Source organism: Tamandua tetradactyla, chromosome 5 (genome assembly GCF_023851605.1).
Source record: "Tamandua tetradactyla isolate mTamTet1 chromosome 5, mTamTet1.pri, whole genome shotgun sequence".
In the NCBI taxonomy this organism is placed as follows: Eukaryota; Metazoa; Chordata; class Mammalia; order Pilosa; family Myrmecophagidae; genus Tamandua; species Tamandua tetradactyla.
In genome coordinates, this window is record NC_135331.1 from 144,482,143 (window position 1) to 144,499,309 (window position 17,167).

A 17,167-nucleotide genomic window follows, 5' to 3' on the forward strand; every position below is an offset into this window, starting at 1 on the left:
AGTGCATGACTACAATGAGTTTAAATTATACTGTCTAAGGTTCTTTGAACAAAGAAACAGTATTAAATTTTTTATTATGGCTGAGATAGGGTACAGAGTCTTTTTTCTTTAAAATAACAAGTTTATTACAGTGGTAAAAAGAAATAATAGTGATTAAATACCTTCTCTGCCAGTCTCTTGGCTTGAACTTGACCATCTGGTCTTGAATGGTCATTGCTGTTTTCCCATAGAGAATCCACAGAAAGTTGAAAATCAGCTACTTCTCTAAAAGAATGCATTGAAATAGGAAAACTGTTACCTTAAAAACATTACTAGCACAACAAAGACTAATCATTACGGGTTCCCTACATCAACACACTTTTATCAGAAGGTTTGTGCTTTTAAAATAAAAAGCAAAGAAATTAGAACTATCATTGTCTTGCATTTATTTAGAACTTTTATCTTTTTATCATGTTATAAGACTCTTCCTCTCCTATTACCTATCTTTTAGCTATATGATAACTCTGTGTGACACGCAGAGCAGCTGCCTTATTTTATATATATGAAAACTAAACATGTGATAACTTAAACATCTCTCCTAAAATCTCACAGCAAAATAATAAGTAGACTCAGAAGACCTCTTCTACAATGCTTCCTCCATTACTCCAAATACTTATTTCAAGCCCATCCATTAATAACTCCAAGATAAAAAAGCCAAGATATCTTTTTAATTCTGTGAGTTGAGTTTTCAGCATAAGAAAAATAATATTATTCTGAATATTCATTACCATTTGTCCTTGACTGGGTTAGTGACCAGAAACTGAAAACACCAGAAAGGAACCTATAAAACCCATGCTCTTCCCAAAACAAACAAACAAAGAAAGATAAACAAACAAAAATTCAACAATAGTGTTGCAATAACGGGATACTCACATGGAAAGAGAATGAAATGTGAAACCCAACATACAGCATACAAAACAAACAAACAAACAAACAAACAAAACAGGAGCCATCTATGCACTGTCTACAAGAGGCTCACTTTAGACCCAAAGACAAAAACAGCAAAATAATAAGTAGACTCAGAAAAAGTTAGAAAAAGATAATTCATGCAAACAACAATCAGGGGTAGCTATCAGAAGTCTATCAGACAAATCAGACTTCAAATACAAAACAATTGAAAGAGACTAAGAAGGACACTATGTATTAATAAAAGGGACAATCTATCCAGAAGACATAACAATCATAATTATTTACGCACTAAGCCAAAATGCTTCAAAATACATGAGGCAAAAGCTGACAACACTGAAGGGAGAAGTACACACCTCTAAAATAAAAGTTGGAGACTTCAATAGACCATTGTCATCAATGGATAGAACATGCAGACAGAAGATCAACAGGGAAACAGATTTTGAACAATATAATAAGAACTAGACCCAACGGACACTTACAAAGAATTACACCCAACAACAGCAGGATATACATTTCTCTTAAGTGCTCATGGACCACTCTCCAAGAAAGATCACATGTTGCATTACAAAACAGGCCTCAATAAATTTGAAAAGATCAAAATTATACTAACACTTTCTCGGATCATGGCGGAATGAAGTTGGAAATCAAAATAGGCTGAAAGCTGGAAAATTCACAAATGTATGGAGGCTAAAAAACACACTAAAAAAACCAGTGCGTCAAGGAAGAAATTACAAGAGAAATCAGTAAATATCTTGAGGCAAGTGAAAATGAGAACACAACACATTATAATTTATGGGATGCAATAAAGGAAGTGTTGAGAGGTTAAGAGTATTGTATTAAATGCCTATATTAAAAAGAAGAGGTAAAATCAAGGAATGAACTGCTTATCTGGAGGAACTAGAGAAAGAACAGCAACCTAACCCCAAAGCAAACAGAAGGAAAGCAATAACAAAGATTAGAGCAGAAACAGATGAAATTGAGAATATGAAAACAATAGAATCAATAAAACCAAAAACTGGTTCTTTGAAAACATCAATAAAGTAAACAAATCTTTAGCTAGACTAACAAAGAAAAAAGAGGGAAGATGCAAAAATATAAAATCAGCAATGGGAGGGGGAACATAATTACTGACCCCACAGAAATAAAGGAGATAGAGATACTATGAACAACTATATGCTAACAAACTAGACAATTTGGATGAAATGGACAACTTCCTAGAAAAGCATGAACAAACAACACTGACTTGAGAAGAAACAGAAGACCTCAACAAACCTATAACTAAAGAGACTGAAACAGTCATCAAAAACTCCAAAAAAAATAAAAAAAAGAATTCCAACCAGATGGCTTCACATGTGAATTCTACCAACATTCAAGAAAGAATTAATACCAATTCTGCTCAAACCTTTCAAAATATTTGAAGAGAAGGAGGAGCTACCTGACTCAATCTATGAAGCCAAAATCACTCTAACACCAAAGCCAGGCAAAGATACTACAAGAAAAGAATATTACAGACCAATCTCTTTAAGGAATATAGAGCAAAAAATCATCAAAAAATATTTCAGATAGAATCTAGCAGTACATTAAAAGAATTATACACCAGGACCAAGTGGGTTTTATTCCAGGTGTTCAACACAAGAAAATAAAATAATTTAATATACCACATCAATAAATTAAAAGGTGAAAACCACATGATTGTCTTGATGGATACAGAAAAGGCATTTGACAAAATTCAGCATCGTTTCTTGATGAAAACAGTTCAAAATATAGGAATAGATGGAAACTTCTTCAACATGATAAAGGGAAAAGACTAAAAGCATTTTTTGCCTCTAAGATCTAGAACAACACAAGGATGTTCACAGTTACCATTGTTACTCAACATTGTGCTGGAAGTTCTAGCTAGAGCAACTCAGCAAGAAAACAAATAAAAGGTATCCAAATTGGAAAGGAAAAGTAAAACTTTCACTGTTTGCAGATGACATGTTCCTCTATGTAGAAAATTCTGAAAATCTACAGCGAAGCTACTAGGGCTAATAAATGAGAACAGCAAAGTGGCAGGATACAAGATCAACAAAGAAAAATTAGTAGTGTTTCTATAGACTAGTAATGAGAAATCTGAGGAGAAAATTTTTAAAAAATTCCATTTACAATAGCAACCAGAAGAATAAAATATTTAGGAATAAGTTAACTAAGGTCACGAAAGACCTATACACAGAGAACTATCAGATATCAAAGAAGACCTAAATAAATAGAAAGACATATTGTGTTCATGGATTGGAAGAGTAAATATGTAGGAGTTAAAGGGTTGTTGTTTAACCTAAAGCTTGCAGACACAAATCTAAGAGGAAATGCAGACTTGAGCTTTCAGGATCTGGAACTTGAATAGAAGCTGAGATATGCAGATAAAGCACAATGAGGTGTGGAAGAGACTTGTTTAAGGGAAATTAACATCCTAGCCTTAGAAGTACTTACTTCCTGGAACTTGTTTTTGCATTGTATAGCTTTTGCATGCAAACAACCTTTCTCACCTTTCTTGCTAGTATATAATCTTGTACTTGGCTGAAAATAAACTTGTCTGAAGACTATGTCTCCAGATCCCCTGATCCCTTTCTCTCTCTCATTTTACTTTAACATTCCTTAGGGTCATAGATGCGGCCAACATAAATATAATTAAGATGTCGATTCTACACAAATTGTTTTATACATTGAATGCAATACTAATTAAGTCCCAACAGCTTACTTTCCAGAAATAGATAAACCAATAATCAAATTTATTAGGAAGGGCAAAGGGTAATCCAAATAGTTTAAAATACCTTGAGAAATAAAAATGAAATGGGAGGTCTCAAACTCCTTGACTTCAAAGTACATTACAAAGCTTCAGTGGTCAAAACAGTATGGTACTGGCATAAAGATATATATACTGACCAATGGGGTCAAACTGAGTGTTCAGAAATAGACCCTCTCATCTACAGATGATTTGATCTTTGATAAGGCAGTCAAGCCAACTCAACTGGGACAGAGCAGCCTCTTCAATAAATGGTATTTGGAGAACTGGATATCATATGCAAAAGAATGAAAGAGGACTCATATCTCAAACCTTATACAAGAATCAAACCAAAATGGATCAAAGACCTAGACATTAGAGCTTAGACCATAAAACTTTTTTTATAGAAGAAAATGTAGAGAAGTATCTTAAAGATCTTATGATAAGAGATATTTCCTAGATTACATCCAAAGTGACAACAATGAAAGAATAGATAAATGGGATCTCCTCAAAACCGAATACTTTTGCACATCAAAGGACTTTGTCAGGAAAGTAAAAAGGCATCCAACACAATGGGAGACAACATTCAGAAACATTTATCTCATTCAGAATATTTGGAAACCACATACTGGCCCAAGGCCAGTAGCTATATTCAAAATGGGGAAAGGAAATAATTTTGATCTAGTATTATGAGGTTAAACTATCATTCAAGACTGAAGACAAAAATAAGAAAAAATAAGATGGCATGAGTATAGAACTCACAAATCTTCATAAAAGAATAAAGGCTATACTTCAGCCAAAAGGAATTGAACCCAAAAGAAGGAGTGGAAATCCAGAAGCAATGGCAAACCTAAAATTGGTAAAATATTAACAAATCCAAATAAGCACTGACTGCATAAAATAAGAATCATGACATTAAAGGTAAGTCTTTGTGTTCTTCTAACCCAAAATATGTAATGAATATTAAACCTAAAAGAGAAGCATTTTGGGTTAGAACAAGACAAAAGTATTCTCTACTCTTGCTCATACTCAGCACTGTATGAGAAGTGTTAGCACATTAAGAGAAAAAATGATTAATATTTGTTATTGTTTGCAGATCATATGAGTGTCTATATAGAAAATACAAGAATTGAAAAATCACGAGACTTAGTCAGTAAGCAAGTAATATTGCTGAATTTATCAACATTATCAAAATCAGGAGTGATCCCTTTATCTCTGCAAGAATTAATTAGAAAATATAATTTAAATTTTTTTACTATTTGTTCCCGGTTCCTACCCATGCAAAAAAAAAAAATTACTATTTGTAATAGGAAGAAACTCTCTAAGATACTTAAGAATATATTTGACAAGGTTTGTGCAAGACTTTTATGGAGGAAAAATAAATTTTATTAAAAGAAAAAGGGAGACCAATATGAAAACTATATGTTTCTAGATGAATTAACTCAGTATCATACATTCTCCTCCAGTAAAATTTACATTCAACATAATTACAATCTAAATATGAGCAGGATTTTTTCAGGGAAATTGGCAATCTGACACAGAAACATATAGATGAGTAAATGGACTAGGACTATCAAGACAATTCTGAAGAAGAATAACTAACGGGAGTGATCCTAACAAGTATCAAAACTTATTCTAAAGCTCTGGTAATTAAAAGAATGGTATTGATAAATAGACAATTAGGCCTAGAAATAGACTCAAGTATACATGGGAATTTGATCACTGACATTAGCAGCATTACAAATAAATGAGGAAATAATTCTTTAAAAAATGGTGCTGGTACATATTTCAAACTACCACAGTATGCCATGCCCCAACCAACAGTATTCCTGAAAACCCTACAGAGTGCTCTATTTAAGCCTCAATAAAAATTTTTCTTAGTAAGTTTTTCTGAAACTTAAGGCCTCTAGATTGTCCCTCTGCCAGATAAGCCCTGAAAGCCAGGGATACCAGTCTCTTCAGGAACATCAACCAGTTTCACACCTCTACCCTATAAGGTCAATACCCCTTTCTAGCACAAAGAAGTTAAAATGGTCATTGCCCAGATATTGCTGAAGATTAAATGACTAAATGAGAGGAAGGAGGTAAAACACAGAAATATGTATTTAGCAAATGATTATGACAACTGACTCATTATACTTATATTTCTTTTTAGTCTGTATGTATTAGAACAGCTAGAAGGAAATACCAGAAACTGTTGAGCTGTGATCCAGTAACCCTGATCTTTGATAAAGAATGTATAGGTATACAGCAAAAAAAAAAAAAAAAAAAAAAAAAAAATTCAGTTGCCCGAGTTTATATGGATCTACCTTAGATGTTTTATTCTGATCCACTGATCTATATCTATCTCAGATAATACTACACTGTCTTAGTTAACTTACATTTACTGGAAGGAAATCTTTAAGTTGGGTAGCATACAATATTAGGGGTCGATAAGGTATACAGGGATAAGGGGTAATGGGGTGTTTGGGGTTTTCTTTTTCCTTTTTTCTTTCTTTCTCTGGAGGAACGTAAATGTTCTAAGATGGATCATGGTGATGAGTACACAATCATGTGATGATACTGTGAACCACTGATGGTATACTTTGGATTGATTGGATGGTGTCTGAATACAGTTCAGTAAAATTACATTTGAAAAAAAGGAAAAATAACAAAAATGAATATACTGGATTTTAGACTAGGAGCCTCCTTAAAATTTGTTTTCTATAAACCAAGGTCTAAGTATGTCAGATAGTTGGAGTGGAAATGCCCAACAGTGCTCCAGGCAGGTAAAGGAAATCCTATTCAAAAGATGGGTTACAAAGCAGTTCAGCTGATTAAAAGTTTTGAAACACAAGAGAAGTAAAAATGGAGACATTCCCCTTATTATGCAGACTGACGTTACAGATTTCGTGAAATAAATAATGGGTTTAATAATGTCACCTCAAGTTATATAAAATTATGAGGACCCTTTGGTCAGTGTTTGCCTCTGCTCTTGAAGTCAATATAGAGGAAGTAGCAGAGGCCATTTTTTTAGGTGCTCTCTTTTACTATGAGGTACAGATATATCTTATTTAGGGTAGACTTTCATCCTTTCCCACTTATTTCTTTGTCCTATCCTGGGAACAAAAGTATTCCTCCTACCCCATCTTGAAAGTCCTGACAAAGTTCAGGTGACAAAGTAAAAGGATGTAATGATACTAATAATTATATCTTTACATCTTTCCAAAGCTTAGGGCTTAAATGTTTTCCATGTGATTAATTTCTTTTCATTGTTAATTGACTGAAAGATTATTTTATCCAAATATTGAAGTTTTCTAACCAAATGGTTAACAAATATGAATTAGGATGGCCAAACTTTCAGAGAGACAGAGAGAGAGAAAGAGAGAGAGAGAGAGAGAGAGAGAGAGAGAGAGAGAGAGAGAGAGAGAGAGAGAGAGATTATCTCCCTGCATACCAGAAAGCAAGTATCGATTGTACGTAGTCCTAACCAATCTCTATCATTAAGACTGCTCTAATGGAAACTAAAAATTGAAAACCCTAGCTGAAAAATGATACAACCATACTTAAGCATCAGATGGTTGTACAATTTTTAAGATCCCTTCAAAAACCCTGAGATTCTGATAATAATCTTCATTCAAGAAAAAGGCCTATGTAGTAGTTTGGTTCAGGTGTCAACTTGGCCAGGTGATGGTACCCAGTTGCTGGGGAGACCGAAATCATCATCATGTGAAATGTATCTATGGCTGATTACATTTGCGGTGGGCTAAGGGGAGTGAACTACACAATGAGTGGCATTTAATTTAATTAGCTGGAGGCTTAAAAGGAGAAGTCATAAGAGAAGCAGTTCAGTATAGCTCAGCAAACTTCAGCTCAGATCTCAGAGCTGCTCAGACTCAGATGTTTGGAGATGCAGAGAGGACATACCCCAGGGAAAGTCGCTGGAACCTAGAAGCCAGGAGAGAAAGCCAGATGCCAATGTGTGCCTTCCCATGTTTGCCGGTTTGAATTTGTAGACCCCAGAAAAGCCACGTCCTTTAATTCTCATTAAATATTTCTGGGTGGGAGCTAGGTTTTTGACTGTTTCCCTGGAGATGTGACCCACCCAATTGTGGGTGATAACTTTGATTAGCTAATTTCCATGGAGATGTGTCTCCACCCACTCAAGGTGCGTACTGGGGCCCTTTACATGGGAACCATTTTAGAAAGAGCCACAAAAGCCCATGCAGCCAGAGACCTTCGGAGATGACAAAAGAAAACACTGCCAGGTGAGTTTCATGAAACAAGAATCCTGGAGGAAAAGCTAGCAAACGTCTCTATGTTTGCCATGTGCCTTTCCAGTTGAGCGAGAAACCCTGAACATCATTGGCCATCTGGAACCAAAGTATCTTTCTGTGGATGCCACAGATTGGACATTTCTATAGGCTTGATTAAATATTGGACACTTACATGGCTTTAGGAATTGTAAACTAGAAACTTAATAAATTCCCCTTTTTAAAAGATGTTCTGTTTCTGGTACATTGCATTCTGGCAGCTTGCAAACTAGAATACCATGTTCCAGAGAAATTCAGATCAAAGCGAGGTGCTTTTCCTCCGAGGAACTGTAAATCTGTAACCAATTAAATCCCCTATAAAAGGCAATTCATCTCTGGTGTATGGCATTCCAGCAGTCTTAGCAAACTAAAACACTCTAGTTCTTTTATTTGTTGTATTAGAATTAATTAATTTTACTTTGCCATACTATGCCATATTGGCAAAAACAAATATGAAAACAATTAAAATACAGTAATATAATCTGCATGTCAGAATACCTAAAATGCAGAGTTTAATTTTATTATGTATTTATTATTATTATTTAAGTCAACAGGAAAAACAGGTTGGGCCAGGATTGTGGGAAGATAATAGAGTAGGAAGCTCCAGGATTCAGTCTTTACACCAGAACAATTGTTAAAAAGGTAGGAACTGTCTGAAATAACTATATTGATACGCCACAGTTCAGTCGAAGCTTCCAGTGACAATCAGGAGGAAGAAGGTGGTAAATTATGATAAAGCGCATAACTGCTATCAGGTTGTTGTCGCCCATCTACCACTTTTGTGGCAGGCTGTGTTCAGCACTTGACTAGCTGCTATTGACAGAATGTAAAAAATCCTCTTCCTCAAGATCAGGGATGGACATGACTGATCATTGATCACAGCATTTGATTAGCAACTTTGGATTGTTGGGGGCTTTGTGTGAGGCCAGCCAATATTTTAATCCGCCTTGGAGAAAAGCCACTGAGGAGACTTCAAGATACCATGCCTCCTCAGGACTGCAGAGGATAAGTTCACGGGCTCCATATGCTGGACAGTGGCAAAATAAAAGAAGTAAAGCTTTGAGGAGTAGTGCAAAAAGCTACTGGGGCCCTTCCTATTCTTCCCCAAGGCAGTTTGAAGCTGGTCTGCACCCATTTCATGGTGCAGAAATGTGAAAGATTTCAATCGACTGTGAAAGATTGACTTAGGAATCTGGTCTGCAGTGTTCCTGCTCTCAGAATTTGTCCTCCAGATGAAAACTGCTTGAGAAAATAACAGGAGTTTAAGAAACTACTGAAGTGGGTGGCCTGGGGCAAAGGCTTAACTGCTTTAAACACCTGTAAAAGGGAGAAGATCCTTCTGGGAAATGAAGGAGGAATTCGAATTCCTATAAAGAGGGGAACTCCAAAGCAAGTAACAAGCACGAGCCTAGGACAAGACACAGGCCAGAAAAGACAGGAAGACACTGCTCTTTTCATTTGCTTTGGGCAGACCTTCTGGATAGGAGAGATGGCACACAAGTAAATCTGTCATATTACCAGCTGGTTACAAAACCAAGAAACAGACATCTAATAAATCTCAGAGTTAAACTTTAAATATTACTATATAATGTGCAAAAAGAGTACAAGAGAAACAAGAAATGAAGGCCCATCCAAAGGAAGAAGATAAAAATCCAGAAAATAATGAAGATCAGACTTTGAACATACCAAACACTTTAAAAATATGATCTTAAAAATGCTGAAGGACACAAAGGGAAGTACAGAGAAATAATTGAAGGATATCAGGAAAACAATGAATGAGTAATATTAAAATCGTAGTAAAGAGATTGAAATTTTAAAAAGGAACTAAACAGAACTATTGGAGTTGAAGACAATAACTGAAATGAAAACTGCCCAGGAGGGTTTCAGAAGCAGATTGGCAAAAAAAGAATCAGTGAACTCAAACACAAGACAATTGAAAAGAGTCAAGATAAGGAACAGAAAAAAAAGAATTATAACAAGTAAAAACAGCCTAAGAGACCTCTGGGACACCAATAAGTGTACCAATATATGCATCATGGAAGTCCCAGGAGGAAAAGAAAGAGAAAGGGGCAGAGGGAATAATAAAAAATTAATGACAGAGAATTTCCCCAAATTAGCAAAAGATGTGAATGTGCACATCCAAGAAATTCAGAGAACACCAAAGAGGATAAACACAAAGAAAAATACACCCTATCATATACTGATCACACTATCAAAAGCAAAGGACAAGGAGAGAGTTTGGAAAGCTGCAAGAGAAAAGTAATATGTGCAAGGGAGTTCCAATTAGATTGAATGCCAATTTCTCATCAGATACCATGGACGCAAGAAGGCAGTGGGATGAGGTACTTAAAGTTCTGAGAGAAAACAACAGCCAAACAAGAATTTTATACCCAGCGAGACATTCTTTCAAAAATGGGGGGCGGGGGGGAGATTAAGACATTCCCAGATAAACAAAAGCTGAAGGAGTTCATCACCACTAGACCTGCCTTACAAGCAAAGGTCAATGAAGTTCATCAGGCTGAAAGGAAAGGACAATTGACAGTGGTTCAAAGTGGCACAAAGAAATAAAGACCACCATTAAAGGTAAACAGTTGGGTAATTACAAATGTCAGTATTACTCTATTGTACTGTTTGGTATGTAATTCTATTTCTTACTTATTACCGGTACAAAATGCAAATACATAAAAAGTGCTCCAAGATATAATTAGTAAAAGTACAAAAAAAGGTGAAGAGATGCAGTATATTGTGTATGCTACTGAAGTCAAGCTGGTATCCAACCAAAAATGACTGTTACATATTCTGGATGTTAAATTTTAGCCCCATGGTTACCACAAGGAAAATAACAAAAAATATATCCAGACAGAAACAAGAAGGCACTTTTTTATAACAATAAAAAAATTAAATAAATGTAAAAACTGGCATTAACTGAATGCATTAATTAAAGGTTAAAAAAGGCATAATACAAGGATAAAATACCAAAATGGCAGAAGAAAATCCTGCATTATCAGTACTGCCTTTAAATGTAAATGGAGGAGACTTCTCAGAAGATGGCTGACTAGAGCAGCTTGAGATTAGCCCTGCTCCATGGAAAAGTTAGAGAAAGGACAGGAGTGCGACGGAGGCAGCAAATCGGCAGTGCAGCTGACCTGGGAGAACCTTCTGCAACACATAAGACAGCCCTAGTACAGAGGATGAGGAACTGAGAGGCAGAAAGCTAGAGCCTGGTGTGGAGAACAAAAGAACAACAGAAAGGATCAACAAAACCAAAAGTTTGTTCTTTGAGAAAATCAATAAAATTGATGGGCCACCAGCAAGACTGACAAAGAAAAAAAGACAGAGGATGTAAACAAGCAAAATCAGAAATGAGAAGGGTCTCATTTCTCTTGCATCACCACAGACCCTGAAGAAATAAAAGAAATCATAAGAGAATACTATGAACCACTATATACCAACAAACTAGACAACTTAGATGAAATGGACAAATTCCTGGAGACACACAAACAAGCTACAGTGACTCAGCAAGAAATGGAAGATCTCAACAAACCAATCACAAGTAAAGAGATTCAGTCATTCATCAAAAATCTTCCTACAAAAAAAAGCACAGGGCAGATAACTTTTCTTTCAGGGGAATTTTATCAAACATTCCAGAAAGAACTAGTACCAATCTTGCTCAGACTTTTCAAAAAAATTGAGGAAAAAGGAACTCTACCTAACTCATTTTATGAAGCTAATATTATTTTAATACCCAAACTGGGTACAGATGCTAAAAGAAAGGAAAACTACAGGCCAATCTCCTTAATGAACATAGTTGCAAAAATTCTCAATAAAATATTAACAAATCAAATCCAACAACACATTAAAAGAATGATACACCACGACCAAGTGGATGGTTCAACACAAGAAAATCAATTAATATAATACAGCATATTAACAAATCAAAAGGGAAAAATCACACGATCATCTCGATTGACACTGAAAAAGTATCTGGCAAAATTCAGCATTCTTTTCTAATAAAAACACCCCAAAAGATAGGAATCAAAGGTAATTACTCCAATATGATAAAGGAAATATATGAAAAACCGAAAGCCAGCATTGTACTCAATGGAGAGAGACTGAAAGCCTTCCCCTAAGATCAGGTACAAGACAAGAATGCCCACTGTCACCCTAATATTCAACACTGTGCTAGAAGTTCTAGCTAGAGCAATGAGGCAGGAAAAAGAAATAAAGGCATCCAAATTGGAAAGGAAGAAATAAAACTCTCATTTGCAGATGATATACTATACTTGGAAGATCCTAAGAAATCTACAGCAAAGTTACTTGAACTACAAAACAAATTCAGCAAGGTGGCAGGATATAAAATTAATGTGCAAAAATTGGTAACATTTCTATACACAAGCAATGAGCTAGCTGAGGAGTCAGTTAAGAAAAAATTTCATTCAACATAGCAACAAAAAAATCAAACACTTAGGAATGAACTTAACTAGGGATATAAAGGACTTGTACACAGAAAACTACAAAACACTGCTAATAGAAATCAAAGGAGATTGAGGTGTGTGTATATACATATATATACCTGATTTGATTTGATTGCTAAAAGAAATCAAAGGAGAATGTGTTGTATATATATGATGGAATATTACGCTGCAGTAAGACAAAATGACATCCTGAAGCACATGACAAGATGGATGAGCCTTGAGAACATAATGCTGAATGAAATTAGCCAGGCACAAAAGGACAGATACCATATGATTCCACTTTTATGACCAGCATAAAGGTATAATCAGAGACTTATAATACAGAATATAGGGGACTTAAGAGATACATAGGAGCTCGAGATGGGTGAACTGTTAGCTAATGAGGTTGACTTACAATGTAAAGGAATAGATAGGAGTGAAGGTGATTCTCTGGTGGGTCTAGAAGTAATATTATCATATTAAAGATGATCAAGATTGAAAGGGATTGTATAGACCTACGTGTACCACTGACTCACACTAGAAATATGAATGAATTCTTGTAAGAATTATTTCAAAGATAAGATTCTTGTATAAAGAGTGTTTAAGTCCAGGATACAGGGGAAAACTGCTATTGCATGCTATGAGCTGTGTTCAAATGGAAACCATCAGCACTACCACAGCAACAGCAGAGGTAAATAATGGGGTGGAGGGGCAAGAGTTAAGCGGCGGTTTAGATTTCCTATTTGGTGACAGTGTGCTTATTGGTTTTCTGTCTCTTGGGAACAATGAAACTTGCAAAAGACGATGCTCTTATGCAATTCTAAAATTGAGAATGTTGATGGATTGCGGACTTTGGGCCTTCTACATGAGGCCTGATGAATGCAGGTGGCTGAAGGATGCACTGACGGAGGAGTAGAATGGCGAATGATGGGGTATACTTATGAATGAAGGCTGTGCAGCTACAAAAAGGAACAATGTTGTGAGGCATGCAACAATGTGAATGAACATGTGGGACATTTGGTGAGATAAAATAAGCCAGAAACAAAAGAACAAGAATGGCACAGTCACCTTTAGAAAATTCTTATAAGAAAATAGGGGCCTAGATTGTTAGCTTTTAGAGCAGACACATTAAGTCTGGAGTGATGATTATTTCTGGATTCTGAGAGGCTGTTTTATATATATAACTTGCTATTTAGAAATAAGAATGAAGCTAAACAGGTTGGGGTTAAAGTAATTCAGAACATAGAGGTAAGGAAGACAGTGTGTATATTGCAGAACCATGCATACTCTTTGAGACTAATGGAAGAAAGGTTTATTTGATCTGGAACTGAAATTTTCTCTAGTGAGCAATACAATTCAATCTATCTGTATAGCTCATTTTAACAACTGAAACACAGAGAGCACAGAATGAGAAAATTGTCCTTTAATCCTGTATAGATTATTGAATTGACTGGAAACATCCTAGAGTGTATTAACCAGATAATCAAAATGTATTGGCAAAGTCCCCTGAGGGAGGGGAGAAAGACTATGGAACTATTAGACCTTATCATCAAGGAATCCCCTGATGCTGTGTCAAACTTTACGGACACCCAAATCAATAGGTTATACCCTCAATCATGAGGCTTACTCTTGTGAAGCTTATGTAGGTAGCATAGAAAGTTAGGCTATCTATAGGCATGCCCTAAGAGTTACTTCTGGAGGACATCTGTTGTTCCTCAGATGTGAACTCAGTCTCTCTATGCCCAACTCTGCAAGTGAAATCATTGCCCTCCTCCTTACATGGGACATGACATTCAGGGGTGAAAGTCTCCCTGGCGACGTGGGAGAGGACTCCCAGGGATGAATCCAGACCTGGCACCATGGGATCAACAATTACATCCTGATCAAATGGGGGAAAGAAGTGTAATTAATAAACATTCAGTGAAAGAGAGAGTTGGCATAGAGTTGAGAGGCTACTCTGGAGGATGCTCTTATGCAAGCTTCAGGCAGACCTTGCTACCTATCATAACCACCAAGCCCCAATCAGGACCATTCCAGCCAATCCTAAAGAATACCTAGGGCAATTTATAAGATTCCACAAGGGTTCCAAGCACTAGAGAAACTTGCCAGAAACCTACAACCTCCAGATGGATCCCTGGTCCAGATAAGTCTTGAAAACCTAGCCCAGCCTCTCCAGAATATCAGACAGTTCCATCTCCCTACCCCATACTAGTGACAGACACTTCTAACATCAAAAGTTTAGAATTGCCATAGCCCAAACAACCCCAATGAGAGGTATGGAAAGATCAAAGGTGATGGTGGAATTATACACAGACTATATAGGACTTAACAAATGAATATGAATGCTGAATCACTGAACTGATACCTCTTTCAGTCTCCTGTATTTTAGAGCAGCTAGAAGTAAAAACCTAAAATTGTGAAACCGTGACCCATGTCAAAGTCTGAAATATGTTCTACAACTAATTGTTCTGCTGTGTTTGGAAATTTATAGCTTTTTTGTATATATGTTATTGTTCACAAAAAAAAGAAGGAATAAAAAGTCGATTGTGATGATAAAAAAGTATTTAAGCCCTCTAGCCTCCTATATTCTGGAGCAGCTAGAAAGAAAAATATGAGAGGATCATATGGTAGCCCATGACAAACTGTGGGATCTATCCTGTAACCACTTTTTGAAGAGTGTTTTGAAAACTATTGCTTTTTTATTTCTTTGCTTTGTATATATATTATACTATAAATAAGTAAAAATAGTTTTAAAAAATGTAAATGGAGTAAAAAATCCAGTTAAAAGGCAGAGACCGGCAGAATGTATAAAAAAGCATGGCCCTACTATATGCTGTCTGCTAGATATTCAGCTTAAATTCAAAGACACAAGTAGGCTGAAAGTGAAAAAAATGGAAAAAATTTACCATGCAAGTAGTAACCAAAATAGAGCTGGGGAAGCTAGACTAAAATCAGATAAAACAGATGTTAAGCTGCAAAGTTACAAGGGACAAAGACTGTCATTATATACAATAAAGGGAGCAACTCAACAAGGAGATGTAGCAATTAAAATTATATATGCACCTGATAGTATGAAGCAAATACTGACAGAGTTGAATGGAGAAACGGACATATTTATATTAATAGGAGACTTTAATACACCACATTCAATAATGGTTAGAACATCTAAAGAGAAGACTAAAAAGGAAATATAAAACTTGAATGATTAACAGACATATACAAAACACTGATGCACAGGTATTCAACATTGAACTGAAAGCTCTAGCCTAAGGAATTAGGCAAGAGAAAAAAATAAAAGGAATCCAAATTAGAAAGGCAGAAATGAAGCTTTCCCTATTTGCAGATAGTGTAATCTTGTATAATGAAAACTCTGAAAAATCCACAACAAAGCTACTAGAACTAATAAATTCAGCAAAGTGACAGGGAAGATAGCAGAATGCAAAAATCAGTAATGTTTCTATATGCAAGCAATGAACAATCAGAAGAAGTAACTAAGAAAAAAATTCCATTTACAATGGCAACTAAAAGAATCAAATATCTAGGAATAAATGTAACCAAGGATGCAAAGAACTTATGGAACACAGAAAACCAAAAAAACATTGCTAAAATAAATTGAAGACCTAAAAAAATTCTGATGGATTAAAAGACTAAATATTAAGATGAAAAACTTACCTAAAGTGATTTATAGATTCAACACAATTAGAATTACAACAGCTTTCTTTGCAGAAATGGAAAAGTCAATCACCAAATACATTTGCAAGGGTCAGGGGCCCTGAAGAGCCAAAGCCATCTTTTAAAAATTGAAGTCAGAGAACTTATATCTCCTGATGTTAAAACCTATTATAAAGCTACAGCAATCAAAACAGCATGGCACTGGTACAATGACAATGGAATTGAATCGAGAGCTCTGAAATTAACCCAACCCTCACATTTATGGTCAAATGATTTTTGACAAGGAGGCAACAACCACTCAATTGGGAAAGGCTGTCTCTCCAACAAATGGTCATGGGGCAACTGGATCTCCACTTGCAAAAGTATAAATAAGGACTAACAGTTCATACTGCACACAAAAATCAACTAAAAGTGGATCAAAGACCTAAGTATAATCGCCAGAACTATCAAACTCCTAGACGAAAATACAAGGAAGCATCTTCAGGACCTTGTTTTCAGGAATGATTTCCAGGACTTTACACTCAAAGTACAAACAACAAAAGGAAAAAAAAAAAGATGAACTTCATCAAAATTAAAAACTGTGGTGTCTTAAAGGAATTTACTATGAAAATAAAACAACAACCTACAGAATAGGAGAAAATATTTGAAACCACATATCCAGTAAGGGCTTAATATCCAGAATACATACAGTAACACTTCAACTCAATAACAAAAGACAAATAACCTGATTTAAAAATGAGCAAGACTTGAATAGACTTCACTCCCACAGAAGATATATTAATTGTGAAAAAGCACAAGAAAAGATGCTCATCATTAGTCCTTAGCGAAATTTAATCAAAACTACAATGAGATTCCATTTCACACGCACTATTATGTTTAATATTAAAACAAAACAAAACAAAACAAAAAACCAAAAAACCCAGAAGATTACAAGTGGTGGAGAGGATGCTGAGAAACAGGAATACTCATTCACTGCTGCTGGCAAGTATAATGGTACAGCTGATATGGAAGACAGTTGGGTAATTTCTCAGAAAGCTAAG

The 17,167-nt window shown here is 35.6% G+C and overlaps 1 protein-coding gene across 2 annotated transcripts in view; it reads right to left on the minus strand.

Moving 5' to 3' along the window:
- RARS2 (arginyl-tRNA synthetase 2, mitochondrial) overlaps positions 1-17,167 on the minus strand; it is a 77,927-nt gene that overhangs the window by 47,804 nt on the left and 12,956 nt on the right. For both annotated transcript variants that reach the window (XM_077162387.1, XM_077162386.1), the window contains exon 3: positions 162-264. In XM_077162387.1, the coding sequence (XP_077018502.1) occupies positions 162-264 (103 nt within the window). The remainder of the gene's footprint in view (positions 1-161; positions 265-17,167) is intronic.